The sequence below is a fragment of the Rhipicephalus microplus genome, unplaced genomic scaffold (assembly GCF_043290135.1).
Source record: "Rhipicephalus microplus isolate Deutch F79 unplaced genomic scaffold, USDA_Rmic scaffold_18, whole genome shotgun sequence".
NCBI lineage: Eukaryota > Metazoa > Arthropoda > Arachnida > Ixodida > Ixodidae > Rhipicephalus > Rhipicephalus microplus.
The window spans coordinates 160,568-177,288 of NW_027464591.1; the positions used below are offsets into that span (position 1 = coordinate 160,568).

At 46.0% G+C, this 16,721-nt stretch overlaps 1 protein-coding gene across 1 annotated transcript in view; it reads left to right on the forward strand.

Moving 5' to 3' along the window:
- Window positions 1–16,721, forward strand: part of LOC119178397 (uncharacterized) — a 54,433-nt gene that overhangs the window by 17,078 nt on the left and 20,634 nt on the right. The window contains exon 4 of the mRNA XM_037429600.2: window positions 2,081–2,164. Within this exon, the coding sequence (XP_037285497.2) occupies window positions 2,081–2,164 (84 nt within the window). The remainder of the gene's footprint in view (window positions 1–2,080; window positions 2,165–16,721) is intronic.

Genomic DNA, 16,721 nt, shown 5'->3' on the forward strand with positions numbered 1-16,721 from the left:
TCTTTGACATTGATGAATGCGATTTATAAGTCCAATTTTTGGTGCAATTTTATTCTTTTCATTTAAATACACTACAGAATACAGTCCACGTAGCTGCGTCAAAATATGAAGAGAGTGCCTAACAGGGCATTTTGATTCGTGATTGAGGAAAATCTGGATTAAGGTTCCTAATTGCAATTGGCTAATTTGTGCAAGATGTGGAAGCGAGCGAATCGTAGTCAAGAAATTTTATCACTAGCTGAACTTGGCTTCAATGGAAACACCTTTCTGATGCCATTACATTTTTTCGCAGACTGCCACAGTCTCTAAAATTTAATCATCTGAAAATTTTTGTGTGACCTTGTGATCTTAATGATTTTACAGCCTCTGTTGCTGCTATCACTGCTGCAAGAAACTGATAACAATGGGAAGGTTAGGATACCACGTCAGGGTTATAGTTGGACAGGCATTGAAAAGGGAATTCTGTTACAGTATTATAATGGTCTCTCTGAGCACCACTAATAGGTTGCTTGAACAAGTGGCCAAAATACTTAAAGAATATTGTGAGAGGGCTACATATTTAATGCAATCGAGACAGAAATGTGCAGGTGTGTAATCCTGATCACATTTTTTGTCTTGCACAAGGAGCAAAACTGGCTGGGCATCGTGCTCTTATATTCAAAGCGATGTGTGAAGCTATCTTGTACTGCAATTTAGAAAGTTTTGAGTAGCAATTGGTTTCGAGTTCTTTGAAAAATAGTGCGTGCAGGCTTTTCTGGCAAAATGCAGAGGCTGTAAAACCGTGAATCGGCGCACATATGGTAGACATGGGAGTACTGGGACAAGTTGTTACAAAAGAAAAGGAGATATATGTAAGTACATATGTCTTTGAAATGCCTTTTGTATGCAGAAAATTGCATGCTCTGCTCTCGTGATATCGCAGTACGGAACTGTCGCTTGCTCAGAAGTGCACAGCGTAAACGGTGCACCTCTGAAGTAATGTAGGCAGAAGAAAAAAAAGTGCACATGGTCCAGCATTTGGGGATGCCATTGCACAAGGAGTTAGATGGAGTGTTTTGTTTAATCCGAGACTTGTTTCCCCCCTCGCACGCCAAGTGCCCTCTTCCAAGCCCTTTCTAGGCACAGCCGTCTCTCCGGGAAACCAAGCGTGAGTGTCTGGAATCAGTTTGTCATGCAGGGAAGATGACTCACAACCACAGGCAAGAGAATGAATGCGTACATTTCACTACTCGATGGGTGGGTTAGACTTGTTGGGAGAGGTAATGGAAAGTATGGGGAAGAGGGGGATTTCTTTTATTCACTGGTGTTAAGCCCCATGGGGCAGCAGATGGTCGAAGGAAGCTGTGGTCAACAGTGCAGTTCTCTTGTCTTGCTCCATGAGGCTTCGTAAAGCCTTGTGGTGCATACGGCGATGTGCTTGCGGAGACCGAGAGCCGAGGCGAATTACCTGGGCTGCTTTTTCCTCGGGCGGTAGTCCTTGGGTGAGTTGTAGGGTTATGCTTTTGTAAGCTTAAGACTCCACTGGGAGCGATGTAACGTTACTACGTAACTTGGCTTAGCATAAAAGTCAGTAAGAAAGTTTGGAAATTGGCGAGCCTTTATCTTAGTCGTTTTAAACCTATCTTCACTTCGTATCGCTTAGCAGTGTGACCGTACAGCATTTGTGTGGCGCCAGACTGTGTAGCAACACGTGCCTGTCTATCTCTTGGAACACTCTCTGTTTGGGAGACCTATTACAAACAAAACTGAGTTGAAGTGCTATCACACAAAGGAAATGCTTGCACAACAATTTTGTGACTTGCATTTGAGCTTTCCTTAATCACTGTTTGCTTGGAGATGTTGTTATAGCATCAGTGCTGGGTGAAAAACTCGATTCAGTGCGTCAAGTTGTGTGATTGCTACACAGGGCTGACATCGATGTATTGAATTGCGTCAAGTGTAATGATAACTTAAGCACCTTTAAGTAAGGTTTTCGTATTCCAGTCTATAGCAAAGTCTCTCACGAGTGGCTGCAGTTTTACTGAGCATAATATTAGCAGTCAGTGAGGTTAGTAACATCACTTTCTTGTGGTTTCTGTAGGAGGACGAAAGAAGACGGCTCCAAGAACTTGAGCAAACACTGGCAGAAAAAAGCAAGCAGTTGGAGGAAGCTCAGCGTAGCTTGGTATGTTGGCTTTGACGACTCACTATTGTCTTCGGCTTCAAATTTTCCTTGTTGCAATGAATTCCCCCCTCCTTAGGATGTAAATGTGGTAAAAAATTTAGGCAGCTTGCATCGGGCAATTGATTTCGAGCATATGAAACATTTTATGCATAGAAAACATGCATACCTACAGGGTAACGTGGTATGACTAGAAACTAAATAGCTGTGCACATTGGCCACCAAGTACTGTATTTTCGGTGTATAAGATGCTCTCTTTTAAATATTTTGGCTGGCAGGTCCTACACAGTGGGGCATTTTACAATTCTGCAAGACTAATGGGTTGATATTTCATTCATGAGTACAATAAATTGAGCTCGAGAACATTCATAAAAAAATATGTATTGTTGCTATAACAGTGAAGCACACGTAGTCTCAAGTGTAAGCTACTTGCTGTTCATGCACTGCGGCGAACATGGAAATTACGGCCTCAATAATGTCCACTGTAGTCACAGGACGATTGCAATACTTGAAATGTTTGTTCTTAGACGAATCGTCAAACCCACGGAACTGAGACGCTAAATAAAGAAGGGCACCACAGTTTTTCATTGCGACATTCTATTGCCCGCAACACCAGTTACATAAACGAAAGTACCACTTAGTTAGCAGCATCATCATCAGTTGCCACGTGAGGCATCGGTCCTGTCCAGCAACAATCTCAGCGTGCGGCGTCCAAGTGCCGTTTATGTTATGTATGCGTCTGTGTGTAGGTGTCAAAATGTCGTGCGATCATTGTTTGTGTTCCTGCCAAGCCTCATAGTGTCAGAGAGACAACGCTAATGATGAGCTTTAAAGTGCTTTCAACACAGCGTCGTAGTCGTTCAGATGCTGACAACAGTAACCCTGTGATGCTGCCAACTCAAGGGAAAAAACTTATGCCAGTGCACCAAAGGCTTTGAATCCAGTAGAATAAATACAGTCAAACCCGGGTATATCGAACTCGCCAAAAAACGTTTACCATACTTACTCGATTCTACCGCGCCTTCGATTGTAACGCGCACCCGATTTCCACGACGAAAAAAAAAGTAAGACATCAATTGCAATGCACACCCATTTTTCTCGCTGGCCCGCACGATCACACCACTCGAAAAAACAACTCCTTTCGGGAGCGTCTTCCATTTAAGGGGGGACGCGGCTTTGGGATCGCGAAAAATGGCAAAAAAATCGATTTTTTGAAACTCAAGTTTTCAGTTTCTGGAACCGTTTTTCTATCTGGTTCCAAAATATCTACACTGAAAACCGCGCAGAAGTGCTTCGGAAAATTCGTTTCACCCACCTAGGTAGCAAAACTTTTTTTGGAAATGGCAAGAAAACGGCGATTTTCAAAAAATTAGAGCTTCGCGATGCTTGGGCCGGGAGCAGACTTCTTGGGCTCATCGGAAAGAGCATTTTTCCGCGTTTAACTTTCCCGCCTCAGCTGGCTCCTCCCTTTAACAACAAGCGAGCAAAAAGCAAATGTATGAAGGTCGTTTTGAGGCCCTTGATTGGCTGTGCCATGTTGCCTCAGCTTGCCTCGCCATTGACCTGATGCTCGCTCTGGGAGATCGTCGTCTGCTGCTTGTGCGTCGCGAGGACATGGCTCTCGAAAATCGCCACTTCGTGACGTGTTCACGGCTTGATAATCACTTAAGATATAACTACGCTTTAGTTACGAGCACTAAGCGGATGTGCGATCAGGTTACTACGAGCGGGAGCGCAGTCTACGAGCGCTGCGCGTCATCGGAGTCGTCTTAAGCCCTAACTCCGCCGACAGCGAGACTGTGGGCAGGAACGATGCGCTAGCGCATTCGTGGCGATGTGCTTCTTTGCAAGAAATGAAGCTGAAAGCGGCGGCACAATCTGATTGCTACGAGTGGCCGTACCGGATGCACGATCAGATTACTACGAGCGGGCGCGCGGCGGTCTACGAGTGCGGCGCGTCATCGGAGTCGGCTTTAGGCCTAACTCCGCTGACAGCGAGACTGCGAGCAGGAGCGACGCGCAAGCGCACTCTTGGCGACGTGCTTCTTTGCAAGTAAAGTACATCACTCGCTAGCTCCTCTGAATCACGTACGGGCATTTTACGCATCGGCAGCGGACAACACAGTCAAGCTCGTCAGCCCCCCCCCTCCCCCCATCACTGCCATGGATTGCTTGGAACAGTAGCTAGCAGTTTCACGCGTCGTCATTCGAAAATGCGATGCCAAGTGCAGTGCGTGCCGATTTTTTGTCTTCGTAGTAACACATTTCGCACATCGTCATCGAACGCCGCCGGCAAGTGCATTACGCGCCGGCTGTATTGTCCGCGTGGCCGCGCACCCCACGGTCATATGGAGTGCTGTCAGTAAGCTTTTGTGATGTGATTCAGAGGTGCTTGGTGCCGTGCTTAATATCGCCACGAACGTCTATGAATGTTCCGAGGTTAATGAATTGCTGTAGATTAGAGTTTCCGCGACTGGCTGTATGATGATGCGTTTCACAGCTAGAGCGGCAAAAGAGCACGTATGAATCAAGGGCAAAAATTTTTATATGCCCGTTTTACGTCATTAAATATACTGCTAAAAATTCCTGTGCCACCAGTTTTCTGCCCATAACTTTGTTATTTGGAAAGAAGGCATAGGCTGTCATGGTGTGATTCATTTTTCTGATGCAATAAACCTCTTTCTAAATAAGGAAATGTTCAGTGAATACTTATAATCAAGAACGTAATTATGCTAATTACAACTTCGGCACAAGAAATATGTGTAATCAATTCAGTATATGGTCTTATTCAATTACAATCTTTTCTGTCATGCCTATCACACCACTCCTTCATACAAAGAACTTGGTTTGAAATCCATACTTGTTCTTTGTAAAACATGAAAGGAAATTGTGGGGGGAAAAAAAGGGGGCAACCAAGGCACACTGGTCAGAGACCAGATACCTGAAAAGTCAAATATCACAAGACAAACCTAAGATCACAATCTTTAGGCGTTTTAGAGACGTAAAAAGAAGTTGAAACTTTAAATGCAGTTTTCTCAATACTGTTTTTTTGGCATTATACTCAGCTCGTGGAGCAGATATCTGGGCAACCACTGTATGGATTTTGATTCCGTTTATTTTGTAATGCTCCTTGGACTGTGCTTCAGGGGGCTGCGATCTTAGTTTTTCATTGTACTCCTTAAAGAATTTTTTATAGAGTTTCTTGTTTGTAGTGCAAGTGTGCTCATTGCAGTGTCGCTGGAGAAAACGTAAACTACAAGTTTTAGTGTTGCAAATAAGTTATTTTGAGAACGCAGCCCCCTTCAACATACATTTGGCTGTGGATACAGCAATTACCAACCATTTTTGTCATTTTATAAATCCTCCGGCCCCTCCACGAGGTTCAACTGAAAAATTCGTCTCTCAATAAGTATTTGTGCTATTGCCTCGAAATTTTTGTGGATGCACGGTGAGGCCATTCTTAGTGTCTTTGCCGATTTTCATCATCATCTGACCAGAAACAAGAAAGTTCATTCTCAAAGGCACGTCCCCCCTTGAATATGAGGTACGGGGGAAGCTTGTGCCCATCTGACGTGTAACAGAGCATTACCGTCAATGTAGTCTTACCGTGGACCGACGTCAGCACGCGAACTTCCTTCGCCCCCTTCTTCTCGACGGTTGTGGTGCCAGGCATGTCGAAGTAAAGAGGCGTCTGATAGGCATTCACGATTTGCCCAAACAGGTAGCCGTTGTTGTTTAGGACGAACCTCTGAAAACTGTGAAGCTTTTCATCGTACTCCTCCGCAAAACTTTTCGCATATGCCCGTTCACCTTCGGAGGGAAAAGCCTTTCCTCTTTATAAAGTTAGTTAGCCAGCACCTGCTTGCTTTAAACTGGCTTCGCGTTGGACTTTTTTTCAAGGTTAATTGCATAGCCCGCACTTGGAGCAGTTCTCTCGTCACGGGCTGCTGTGCCGCTCGCTGCTCAAGCACATACTCGCCGAGCAGTTCTTCAATTTGCGGAAACCGACCCTGCTGTGGTCCACTGAAGCCTTTGCGTGAAGCTTTGCTGTCGATAATCTTCTGCTTTTGTTTCCGCCAGTCCCGCACGCACGTTTCGGGAACTCCGAACGACCGCAATGCGGCCCGATTTCCGTCCGTTTCTGCACAGACGATGACTTTTATTTTAAAAGTGGTATCGTGGTGCACTCGAGTTTTTGGAGTCGGTTCTTTCATGCCGTAGATGCTAATGCACTACAAGATGACGAATCGCTAAGCACACGTGCGAAGTGCTGCACAAGGGAAACACATTGGCAGAAATGGCCGACGCGCCATGCCGACGCACGCACGTAGGGGGCGGCCATTTTGGAAATGCCGATGGCAATAGAATGACCGTATTCATTTTGTTTTCGTACTCGATTCTAACGCGCATGTGATTTATGAACTCGCTTAACCGGAAAAAAGGTGCGCGTTAGATTCTAGTAATTACGGTATTAGTTCGATATGTGGCATAATTCGATATAGGCCCAGTATAGGTTTTGACACAAAGGCACGTAACAAACTAGAAGAAAAGTACTTTATCAATATGGTGGCTTACTTGCGTGCCCTACTGTGGAACAAAATAGTCCCGGATTTTCAGTCCTGTGTCAACGAGTTTGTTGCCTGCGACAGCACGCACGCCTCCACGTTGTCCAACGAGTCGGAGCAGCTGAGGCCGCAACCTTCCACATTCAAGCAATAGCGCCCGACCAACGCAAGTGCACTAATAACTTCGGAGGATGTAGGCAAAGGGCCGCCGTCGATTTCCATATTGCTGTCGCATTGGCTCGTGGTCGGCAGCACGTCTGCAATGTAATCCACATCCTGTAATTGGCCCATGATGGGGACATCATCGTCCGCACTGACGAACTCGTCGAATGTCGATCCGTCGATAGCACCCAGGAACTCTGCCAGCTCGTTCCAAACTTCGGCGGAAACACCTGCGGTGTCTTCAGTGCTGTCAGAATTTGGGGTGTCATCACCAAGTATGCGGAAGCCGGCATGCCTAAAGCAGTTCTGGATCGTCTCCTTCTTGACATCTGCCCACGATCTGCTCAACAGAGAAATAGCTCTGAGCAAGTCGACCTTAAGCTCCCTGCCGACACGAAGGTTCTGCAGCAGCCTCTCCACCAGGCGCTTCCGATAGCCGGCTTTCATTGTGCGTGCAACGCCTTGATCCAGTGGTTGCAGTACAGACGTAGTATTCGGGGGCAAAAAACGCAGCTTGATGTTGCTGAAGGTCGTACTGCAGTGGTGCGATGAACAATTGTCCACGAGCAGGCACACTTTGCGATTTTCGCCTACCAAATCATTATTCCACGACAATAGCCATCTGCTGAAAAGCTCCCCGGTCATCCACGCTTTTGAGTTTGCTCAATAGGTAACTGGAAGCGACAGCGCATTTCGAAAACCCCGCGGTGCCGTGCTTTTCCCGATAACCAGAGGTGGAAGCTTTTTCGATTCGTCTAAATTAGCTGCCAACAGCACGGACACATGAGCTTTCTTTGCCTTGCCGCCGCTTGTCTTGTCGCCACGACATGCAAGTGTCTTGTTTGGCAACATTTGCCGAAATAAAGCAGTTTCATTCGCATTGAAGATATCTTGGGCTCTATATCTTGCTGTGATATCTCGCCAGTTTTCCTCGAGCCATTTTTCTACGCTGTCGAGGTCCGCCGCTCTGCTTTTAGCTGTAGCAGCTTTGCCAACGATGTCTTGTCGTTCTTTGAACCGCTGAAGCCAGCCTGAACCGCCTTGGAAATCATTCCTGCCAAGCAGAAAAGAAAGGTCCTTGGCTTTCTGCTTGCTCATAGGGCCGGACACCAAGATGTTTCGCAACCGAACGTCCACAAACCACTTGTAAACGGCCGCTTCAACATCTTCGTACACAGGAGGGCGCACACGTCGGGCGCCACGGGCACCTGGCCTTTTGTCCGACTTGGCCCTGATGTCTGCCTTGTTCTTCAGGATAGTACTCAAGGTGCTCCTTGGAATTTTGTACGCGGCGGCGACGTCAGACTTCTTTTCATGGCGCTCAACCCGATTGATGATTTCGAGATTCGCGGCGAACGGCAAATTTTGCCTCTTTGCGCAAGCCATGATGACAGCGCGCCAATACAGTTCACAGAGCACCAACAGGCAACACCACAGACCACGCTGAGTCGGCAGCAGCAGGCACACAAGCATAAAGAAAGAAACAATGGCGCTCACTTATACCGCCTCCGTGCCTCGGAGAAAGCGCGACGGCCTCTGATTGGCTGTAAGCGCTGCGACCGGCCAAGATCGTTTCTTGGAGGGGGGTGTTCGCCCGTGCACAACCGGGTCTAACCAACTTTTCTAGGGTGGCGCCAGCAGTTTGTTTCGCCACCACGAGGGAAAGCCAACTTTCTGGGGCACTTTTGAGGCACATGGAGTTTGATATATCAGTTGTTGCAATATTCGTTCGATAAAACAGTAACTTTTGCTATATATTCTCAATGTAAACTTACCGTGTTTAGGAATTGTTCGATATACGGGATAACTTGATATAAACGGGTTCGATATAGTCGGGCTCGACTATATTGGTTTTCAGTGGCTCAGGGCAGCGTTGATTACAAGTTTTACACTACTGCTTCTTCATCATCATCATCAGCCTGACTACGTCCACTGCAGGACAAGGGCCTCTCCCATGTTCCGCCAGTTAACCCGGTCCTGTGCTTGCTGCTGCCAATTTATACCCGCAAACTTCTTAATCTCATCTGCCCACCTAACCTTCTGTCTCCCCCTAATTAGCCCACTTGCCTTCTCTGGAAATCCAGTCAGTTACTCTTAACGACCAGCGGTTATCCTGTCTACGCACTACATGCCCGGCCCATGTCCATTTCTTCTTCTTGATTTCAGCTATGATATCCTTAACCCCCGTTTGTTCCCTAATCCACTCTGCTCTCTTCTTGTCTCTTAAGGTTACACCTACCATTTTTCTTTCCATTTCTCGTTGCGTCGTCCTCAATTTAAGCTGAACCTTCTTTGTAAGTCTCCAGGTTTCTGCTCCGTAGCTAAGTACCGGCAAGATACAGCTGTTATATACCTTCCTCTTGAGGGATAGTGGCAATCTACCTGTCATTATTTGAGTGTGCTTGCCAAATGTGCTCCACCCCATTCTTATTCTTCTAGTCATTTCAATCTCGTGGTTCGGCTCCACAGTTATTACCTGCCCTAAGTAGACATAGTCTTTCACAACTTGAAGTGCACTATTACCTATTTCGAAGCGCTGCTCTTTTCTGAGGTTGTTGTACATTACTTTCGTTTTCTGCAGATTAATTTTAAGACCCACCTTTGTGCTCTCCTTGTCTAACTCCGTACTCATGAGTTGCAATTCGTCCCCTGAGTTACTCAGCAATGCAATGTCATCGTCGAAGCGCAGGTTACTAAGGTACTCTCCATTAACTCTTATCCCTAACTGTTCCCATTCTAAGCTTCTGAAAACCTCCTGTAAGCACGCGGCGAATGGCATTGGGAAGATTGTGTTTCCCTCCCTTACACCCTTCTTGATTGGTATTCTGTTTCTTTCTTTATGAAGCTCTATGGTAGCAGTTGATACTTGTAGATTTCTTCCAGAATGTTTATATATACTTCATCTACGCCCTGATTCCGCAGTGTCTGCATGACAGCTGATATTTCTACTGAATCAAACGCCTTCTCGTAATCTATGAAGGCTATGTATAGTGGTTGGTTATATTCTGAGCATTTCTCTATTACCTGATTGATAGTTTGAATGTGGTCGATTGTTGAGTAGCCTGTTCGAAATCCTGCTTGTTCCTTTGGTTGATTGAATTCTAATGTTTTCTTTACTCTGTTAGCAATTACCTTTGTAAATAGCTTGTATACTACAGAGAGCAAGCTAATCGGCCTGTAATTCAAGTCCTTGTCATCTTCCTTCTTATGTATTAAGATGATGTTAGCGTTCTTCCAAGACTCTGGTACCCTTCCCGTCAGGAGACACCTCGTAAACAGGGTGGCTAGTTTTTCTAACACAATCTGTCCTCTATCTTTCAGCAGATCTGATGTTACCTGATCCTCACCAGCAGCTTTGCCTCTTTGCATGCTCTCCAAAGCTTTTCTGACTTCTTCTATCATTACTGGTGGGTCATGAAATCTGGGTTACTGCTAGTTCTTATAGTATTAAAGTCGTGGTTGTTCCGGCTACTGTACAGATCTCTGTAAGACTCCTCCGCTATTTTTACTATCCTATCCATATTGGTAGTTATTTTGCCTTCTTTGTCCCTTAGTGCATACATCCGATTTTTGCCTATCCCAAGTTTCCTCTTCACTGCTTTGACACTTCGTCCGTTTTTCAGAGCGTGTTCAATTCTCTCCATGTTATACCTTCTTACATCGGATACCTTACGCCTATTAATCAACTTCGAAAGCTCTGCCAGTTCTATTTTGTCTGTTGTACTTGAGACTTTCATGATTTGACGCTTCTTAATGAGATTCTTCGTTTCCTGGGAAAGCTTGCCAGTGTCCTGTCTAACTACCCTGCCCCCTTTCTATTGCACCCTCCGTAATGATACTCGTCAGATTATCATTCATTGTATCTATGCTATGGTTGGTTTCCTCACTAAGAGCCAAGTACCTGTTCTGAAGTGAGATTCTGAATTCCTGTACTTTCGGTCTCAGTGCTAGCTCATTAATTGGCTTCTTGCGTATCAGTTTCTGTCGTTCCTTCTTCAAGTCTAGGCGAATTCGAGACCGTACCATTCTATGGTCACTGCATCGTACCTTGCCAACCACTTCCACATCCTGCACGATGCCTGGGTGTGCACTCATTATAAAGTCTATTTCGTTCTTATTTTCGCCATTAGGGCTCCTCCATGTCCACTTGCGGTTTCCTCGTTTTCGGTAGAAGGTACCGTATTTACACGGTTGTAAGACGACTCGAATGTAAGACGACCCCCCCAAAATCGCATCTCAAAAAAAAAAAAAAAAAAAAAAACGCGCACATTTTACGCAAGGGAAATTTATTCACGTGGTTGCGGAGGATTATTCATCGTCGCTGGAGTCGTCCTTGCTGGTGCTGCTGCCGTCATTGCTGCTGCAGTCCCACAGCACGTCGTCGTCAAGTGTGAGTAGGCCGCAAGCTTCGCCTCTAGTTCCGAAAAGCGGCCAGACTTCGGCCCGCGAAAGCCACGGCGCTTGGAGTCACACGAGAAAATTTCCTCGCGCTGAAGCTGCCACTTCCGCACCACACATTCACCGATTCCGAACTTCCGTCCTGCTGCACAGTTGTTGGTTTCCTCCGCATGAAGAATAGCAGCCCGCTTAAACGCTGCCGTAAACGAGCGCCGAGTGTTCTTCGAGCCTATGGCACTCATGTCAGACAGAAGTGACTCGAGAGAGCCGGTCGTGGACACAAGCGACAGGAGCACGCGGCGACGCGCCCGCTTAGAAAATTGTATCACAAAGAGGAGCTCTTCCGTCAACTACCAATAACACCCTACGGCGGCTCTACCATCGATTACCGGTGCTCCCTCAAGAGCCGTGCGCTCGTCATAAAGGCACTCGTAATGCGCGCAGTAGATGCTAAAAAAAGAAAAGCTTTTGTATAAGCACGCGGAAAACTATGCGCTTTGGGTTGAGCGGGAAACTATTCGAGATGACAATACATGGTTCGATTTCGATTCTAAGGTACATGGTTCGATTTCGATTCTAAGACGACCCCCCAACATTGGATTGTCAAATTTGAAAAAAAAGGGTCGTCTTACAATCGTGTAAATACGGTATTCAAAATCCGTAAATTATTGCGTTCTGGGAATTCTACTAGTAGGTCTCCTCTGGCGTTTCTAGTACCGATGCCATAATCTCCTACTGCCTGGTCTCCAGCCTGCTTCTTTCCTATCTTTGCATTAAAGTCTCCCATCAGTATTGTATACTGTGTTTTTACCTTACTCATTGCCGATTCCACGTCTTCATAGAAGCTTTCAAGTGAAGCGTCATCATGGCTGGATGTAGGCACGTAAGCCTGTACCACCTTCATCTTGTATCTCTTTTTCAGTTTAATTACAATACCTACCACCCTTTCATTAATGCTATAGTATTCCTCTATGTTGCCAGCTATGTTTCTGTGAATTAGGAACCCCACTCCCAGTTCTCTTCTGTCAGCCAAGCCCCGATAGCAAAAGACGTGCCCATTCTGTAGCACCGTATAGGCATCTTCTGTCCTCCTAACCTCACTTAAGCCCTATTATATCCAATTTAACACCCTCTAGCTCCTCGAATAGTACAGTTAGACTTCCCCACTAGATAAGGTTCTAGCCTTGAGCGTTGCCAAGTTCAGGTTCCAATGGCGGCCTGTCCGGATCCAGAGATTCTTAGCACCCTCTGCTACGTTGCAGATCTGACCGCCGCCGTGGTCAGTTGCTTCGCAGCTGCTGGGGACTGAGGGCCGTGAGTTATTTGACGTATGCATGTGGGCGGTAGTGGCCAGATACTGCACCAGGGTGGCCAATCCTTCTCTGGTGAGGGAGTGCGTTCCCGGCGGTGGTTACCGGTGAGGCCGCACCCCAGGCCTCGTAATGCAGTTCCATCACCACGCGGATTTTTTTTATCCGCTTGAGAACTGCGCGGCAACGGGATTTGAACCACGAACCTTTTGCATGTGAGGCGGATGCTCTAACCACTGCGCCATCGCTGCTCCTTGTTACCATTACTAATGATTAATAATTTGCTCATTACTATGTCTATCCGTGTCATAAGTACATGTAGTGCTCCCTTCGTATCACACTAACCTTCTAATATGAAACAACCGAGTTATGAGGGTGTATCTGAAAAGTCTTGAAAATAATCTTAAGGTCACCATACCACCATCATTGTTACTGCCAAACATTGTTACCTATATTGCTACCATTTTTGCCATTATGCCACATTACCTTTATTAGCACTTACATGTCTAATTATTGTACTTCAGTGGCAGTCATGCACTTTACCAGCAAAATGTATCAGCGTAACAGATAGAGATAACTAGAGCAGAAAAGTAGCACCATGACAGTTAAAGGTTTTAAAAAGGTAACTGATTTCAGTTACAGTAAACAAGTTAATGCCAATATATTTGTATTACCATAAAAAAACTTAATCAAAATGTCAGAAATGTCATTGATATATTTTATTTGACTAACAATCAAGATGGTGGGTAGGCACCGACAGTAATATCTGTTAAGGACAAGTTGAAGCACAATGAGAAAGTGGATGCGACAAGCAGTCTGTAAGTTATCGATTTTTTTTGTCTTTACGGAAATGCTATTAGTTGTAATGTGATTATTAAACATGTAATTACTAGACCACAAGTGTTTCAGCAATTATAACAGAATGAAATCGCCATTATCATGCAAAAAGTGGCAGTGATGTTACAAGGTGCCTTAGTAAAACAAGCAACGAGTTACTGTCAGAAGTCACCTGAAAAGTAAGTAAATTATAAGTATTGTGTTATTAGTAACTAGTTGCTGCCCAAGGCTGCTTAGAGCTGAAATGACACCTAAAAGCACACTAAGATGGTGTTTTTAAGAATTGTTCAGATATTGACAGTTCTTACCATTTGCAAGATGTCATTGGAAGTTAGGAAGTACGGATTTGGTGCAGAAATCTCACAATTCTCTGGGATTGCGTATTGGTGTGTCATGAAGTCAATAATCTCGCATATCCTGGCACTGAAATGCTGGGTATGACTTTGAACTTTGCGGTGAATACACTCGGCATGCATCATAGTGTTTTCATGTTCAGTTTCAAAAATAGTTCTCTTAAGCAAATGTGCATCTTTTAAAAAACTGTCAAAAGTATACAAGTCTTATACAAAGGTGCGATTTATATTGAAGGAAAGAAAGTACATACTTTATTTACCAGCATAATTTGTGCACTTTTTTGCGAGATTTTGGGTCTCTGAAAAAAAGGTGCGCAAGTTTTGTGGGGAATTGGAATTCGTGAACTCGAGCGAAATAATGTGCAATGATCCTAGCGCGTGTAATACATACATTTAAAAATATTCATTGGAGCATAGACGAAGTACATTTTAACAAAATTAGCACGGACTCGAAACAGTCAGATTTGGTCACGTGCATTCTAGTCGGAATTGCTCATCGAGAGGTCCGACTGGGGATCGTCGTCGCGGCTGTTGTGACCACCTTTCCAAAGCGCGTCTGTGGTGAGTAAGGGGTTTACTCAATGGGTCCAGGTCATAGGACGCATTCGAGACAACGTGATAACACGAAGACGTTCTTTATATCGAATGAGGACAAGAACACACACGAAGGAATCTCACAATGACACATAGAAAAACTACGATAAGTTCCTTCTACGTGAGCAGAAAGTCTATGTCGTTACGGTCAGCGTGCTTCACTCCCTCGACACCAAGTATACATGACCACACTCACGCACACCGTCGTTGCGGTGACCGTAGCATTAGGCAACGCAACGTTGAGTCTGTCACGGTACCGTCCATGGTGGGAACACTCCTTCTCGTGTAGCTCCTTCTCGTGTAGGACTTCACACTTGCAGCCCGTTAGACTGTGCTCGTCTGCTCAACAAGAGGCACGCCCATCCAAGCCATCCTAGGGTCCAAAGGCTCTTGGTGCGCGCGCCGGCAAGCTGGCTCAGGCGGGTCGGGAAGCGCAAAGTATGCGAGTAAATTTTTTTTAGTAAAGCTCGCAAAAGACTAGGGTTGAGCAAATTATGCGGGTAAATACGGTATTGTTACGGGGAAAATATGGATTAGGACCATCAACGAGTTTCACTACATCGGCAGAACTGTCTATTAAGGCCTATCAGTCTAGATAGACAAGTGATAGACAAGTGATAGACAAGTGCGGGCCAGTGTGAATGAGGGCTGTAACTGGTACACTGCCCACGTCAACATCTATAAGGTTCTAATGTGCGGGCAGGGTCAGTAGAGGATTTTGGCATGTTTCAGTATTGCAGCACCACCTCCAGAAGGTGCTCTCGTCGGTTTTCCGGAGGTGAGCGTCGGAAGGATCTTCGGGACTACGATCGACAAGATGGGGGCGATCGGGAGAAATGGTGTCGGTGAAGGGGATGGCTGTATCGAGTGGGCGAAGAGTTGTCAGGCGTTACTGACTCTGTTTGTGGTGATGAGCGTGAATTTCCGGCAGGTGGGCGATGGGGCGGAGAGTAAGGCCACGGTGTCAAGTTGGACCAAGCACAGCAGTGGTATGAAATGTGGCCTATACGACCGCAATTGAAGCATATTGGCTGGTCGTCTGGTGTGGGCCATTCCGCCGGGTTGCGATAACGTGGGGTAGCAAAAAAACGTTGGCTCGGCGTGACTTTGATGGGTGGATCTGGTGGGGCATGTTCCTGATGAATGGAGCAAATATTGTTAAGGTGACGTTGGCCAATTCTTGCCTCACGACGGTCTGGATAAGGGAGACGGCGGCGTGATAGCTGTCGGAGTTGGAGGAGGGAGACGTGAGTGGAGCCGCGGCTTCAATTTCTTGGTGTAAAATATGCACCACATCATCGGGACCTTTCGTAGAGGGCAGGCGAGGGTCTTTGCTAGTGGATCTTGCAGCAGTGTTTTGTAGGTGGGAAAACTGGTGGATTAACACGGAGGCTGCTGGCTTTTTCAAAGTGCCGGCATTCAGGAATGTTGTCCTGTACTGTAGATGATTTCTTGAACACAATAAGGTGAAAGGGATTATCTGCCATGCCCTTAATAACGGGACCAACCTGATTGGCTTTGAACATCTGCGAAACCACCTGACAGCCCAAAGCGAGCATGTCCTGAAGGTACAAGAGGTTATGTTTGGTGCATGCCTGAACTCGATGCGTAAGCACGTTTTGGGCGGCACACTGACTTTCCACAGGCCTGCCGAATAGCTCCCGAAACTTTTGCTTGCATAACTCTCAGCTAGTCAACTCTTCCTCGTGCGTTTTGTACCAGACCTTTGCAGTCTCTTTGAGATAGAAAATCGCGTTGGCCAGCATAAACGTTGGGTCCTATTGCATACATACGGCCACTCGCTTGTATGACTTCAGCCATGCTTCTTCTTCGCCATCGGGGCCAGGAAAGGTACCTGGATCTCTTGAGGGCTCCAAGATGAGGGTTGATGGGCCCGTTAGAGAAGGCACGGTAGCCAGTGAAGGGTCGGCATTGTTCACTTTGGTCGCCATGGAAGCTAGGCAACCGCTACGATGCTTCGTCTTGTGGGAAGTGAGTACCCAGCGCCTCCACCAAAAATGGTACAGGGAGAATATGTTTATACATTAGACACAAAATAAACTCTGTGATGGACAAGATGGCACCCATCTCGCAGGGTCTGTCAACGTCGTCTCTCTTTCCTGACCTCTTCGCTTTCCTCGTTCAACCGTTACAATATAAGCATCTGCTGACATGCGCCACCGTTGCCAACAAAGAAATACAGTGCTGTAGCAAATGTTGACTAAAGTACCCACCAAGCAGTCTTTTCTTTGCGAAAGATAAGAAAAGATTCTGGCATTCTCACACGTATGTTGAAACTGGTAGGGGGTTCAGGATGTGCAGCGACTGACAGTATCAGCTT